General features: G+C 56.9%; 1 protein-coding gene across 4 annotated transcripts in view; it reads right to left on the reverse strand.

Annotated features, from left to right (window-relative positions):
- NUDCD3 (NudC domain containing 3) overlaps positions 1–922 on the reverse strand; it is a 40,134-nt gene extending 39,212 nt beyond the window's left edge. For all 4 annotated transcript variants that reach the window (XM_011384751.2, XM_011384753.2, XM_011384752.2 and 1 more), the window contains exon 1: positions 887–922. In XM_011384751.2, coding sequence (XP_011383053.2) covers positions 887–907 — 21 coding nt within the window. In that variant the 5' untranslated portion in view covers positions 908–922. The remainder of the gene's footprint in view (positions 1–886) is intronic.
- Positions 923–2,492: the final 1,570 nt, after the last annotated feature.

Here is a 2,492-nt window from a genome sequence, read left to right on the forward strand (position 1 = left end):
CATGGTGTGGGCGACGATGACCTGTCAGTGCAGATTCGTCAGTCGTCACAGATGTTAACTCTGGCACGCGTGGGGCAAGGGTCTCGGCGAACTCTGTACCCTCCCTTCGACTTTGCTGTGAACCTAAAAGTGCTCTAAAAAATTCGTCTTAATAAAACATAAAGATGTTTTACAAGTGGGCAGGAGCCTGGGTCGAAAGGGCCCAGGTGGGTGCTGTGCAGGGAGCAGGACAGAGCTGGAGCAGCGCCACCACGCCGAACTGTGCCCGACACGCGGACACGCGTTCCCCCGACCCCCGGAACGCGGGGCGGGCAGCGCCGCCACCGGACAGGCGAGGAAGAGTCCGGCCAGGGGCGAGTAACTTGCCCAGGTGCTGTCTGTCGGAAGAGAAGTGCCAAGCACTGAAAGACGGGGGTGCAGGAACCACGTCCCGAGGCGGAGCTCGGAGACCGCACAGGCCACGTTTGCCTCTAGACACCCGGCGCGCTGCCCGCCATCCCCAGCGCCTGCATCTGGGACCCCGACCCTCTGCCCTCGGAGCCGAGGCTCCCCTGCGCCCAGTCCTTCACTGCAGGCCCATAAGACAAGCCAGAGCAGGGCTCCCCGGGACCCCGCGCCGCGCCCCTGCTCCGCTCGCTTTCTAGACTCTGGAATCGCAGGGCTGTGGGGCTGAGGAGACACCTCTGCCCTCCAAGCAGCACTCCCACCGGGCAGAGCAGAGCGACTCTCCCAAGACCCCCCATGAGCAAGGCGGCCAGCCTTCCCGACTCCCGGGCGGGCTGCTACCGAGCACGCCGACTCCTGGCCAACGGCTCCAGGATAACGCAGAGCCGCCCAAAGTGAATGAAATGTCCCTCTAAACCATTTGTTCTTAAAATGTACTAACGTGCCATAGAGAGCAATGCATCTTTCACGTGTGTCCTTCTGACGAGGGTCCTCGGGCTGTACGTCCAGGCTGTGCAAGCCCTCAGGATCAGGAGAAAAATTATGGGCAGTTTGACACCACTCCCCAAAATACCAGAGAAAGATTCAAGTTCCAGAATGAAGCGCCCCAACACTCCCATCTAAACCCCCTTTGCTGGGGTCTGAAGAGACCCCAAGCACCTCCCTTGGGCAGTCTGTCACGGCATCAGGGGCAGACAAGCAGGGTGGGGTCAGGAGGCCACCTATCACCACTGAGAGGTGACACGGTGTGGCACCAAGTCACTTGATCTGACTTAGCATCTTTCATTTTTATTAAAGTATGGCTGACAACCAGAATGGCATTCATTTCTGGTGTACGACACCGTGAGAGACATCTGTACACCTGACACAGTGATCCCCGCTCTGGTCGCCGTCTGTCCCCGCAGTTATCGCAGGGCTGCTGACTGCACTCCCTACGCTGTGCACCACACCCCGTGACTTGGCCGTTTGTAACTGGGAACCTGTGCTGCCTGGGCACCATAAGGCCCACCCCACAACAAAGCTGCCAACACTGAACGCCCTTCCAAATGTCCTGCCAAATGCCTCTGTGCTGAAGGGACAGCTCCCAGGATTCGCGCTGACCTTCCCAGCCCAAACACCCGGGGATCAGTGCTATGTTAAACTTCCTGGGCGATGCTACCAGGCGGGAACCGCTTGCGGAGAAGCCACACCTCTATTAAGCTGCTGGAAAGTGTCCTCTGGTTTCCGTGACACTTACTGCCCTGCCCACGTCCCCTCGCCCCCTCCCACTCTACAGCCCTTGCCTCTCCCCTCTCGTCCCGGGATCCTCCCCGAGGGCTGCTCTCCATCTTCAGCTCTTCACCCCCTCAAACCACTCTGCTGCCTCCGTCTCCTGCGAGATCCAGTCCCACGATTCCGACAACCCGTGGGCAGGGGCTTCTGCCTGCAATTTCAAATGCAACTTGTCTAAAACTAGGCTTTTTCCCCCAAACTCAAGTGACAGTACTCAGCGCATTATCATTATTCCAACTGCCCAAGTTTGAAACCTTGGATCCTCTCTGAGTCACCCCCCTCCCCCGCCCCGCTCCCATTTCCACTTCATTAAACTAGTCACCACGCCTTAACTTGTAAGAGTGCCTGGAACACAGTAGGTGCTTTATATATTGATACCACATAAATGAATTACCTGTCAGTTCACCTGTAAAACCAGGCTGTGTTAGGGTTAAGTAAGACGGCACCCTGGAACGTAAACCCTCTGCCACAGTAACCGGCACTCGCAGGGGCTCAGCAACCGTCCCCTGCTCTGCCACGTCTTCTCCGCAGGCTACACTGGCCATAGATAAGTGTTCCCACCCTACTATGGAACAGTTAAATAATGGAACGGAAAGATCTGAAATCACAAAAATGAAGTTTTGAGCTCCAGCTCTATGATGAGTTTGGTCGAATCACCTACCCTTGCTGAACTGGCACCCTCACCTGCCACATAAAATTCAACTGCATCTATTTCAGAGGGACGTCCATGCACGTATTAAACCGCCACTGAGATGGCACTCGGCCACCGGGAGGAC

Source organism: Pteropus vampyrus, unplaced genomic scaffold, assembly GCF_000151845.1.
Source record: "Pteropus vampyrus isolate Shadow unplaced genomic scaffold, Pvam_2.0 Scaffold620, whole genome shotgun sequence".
Lineage (NCBI taxonomy): Eukaryota > Metazoa > Chordata > Mammalia > Chiroptera > Pteropodidae > Pteropus > Pteropus vampyrus.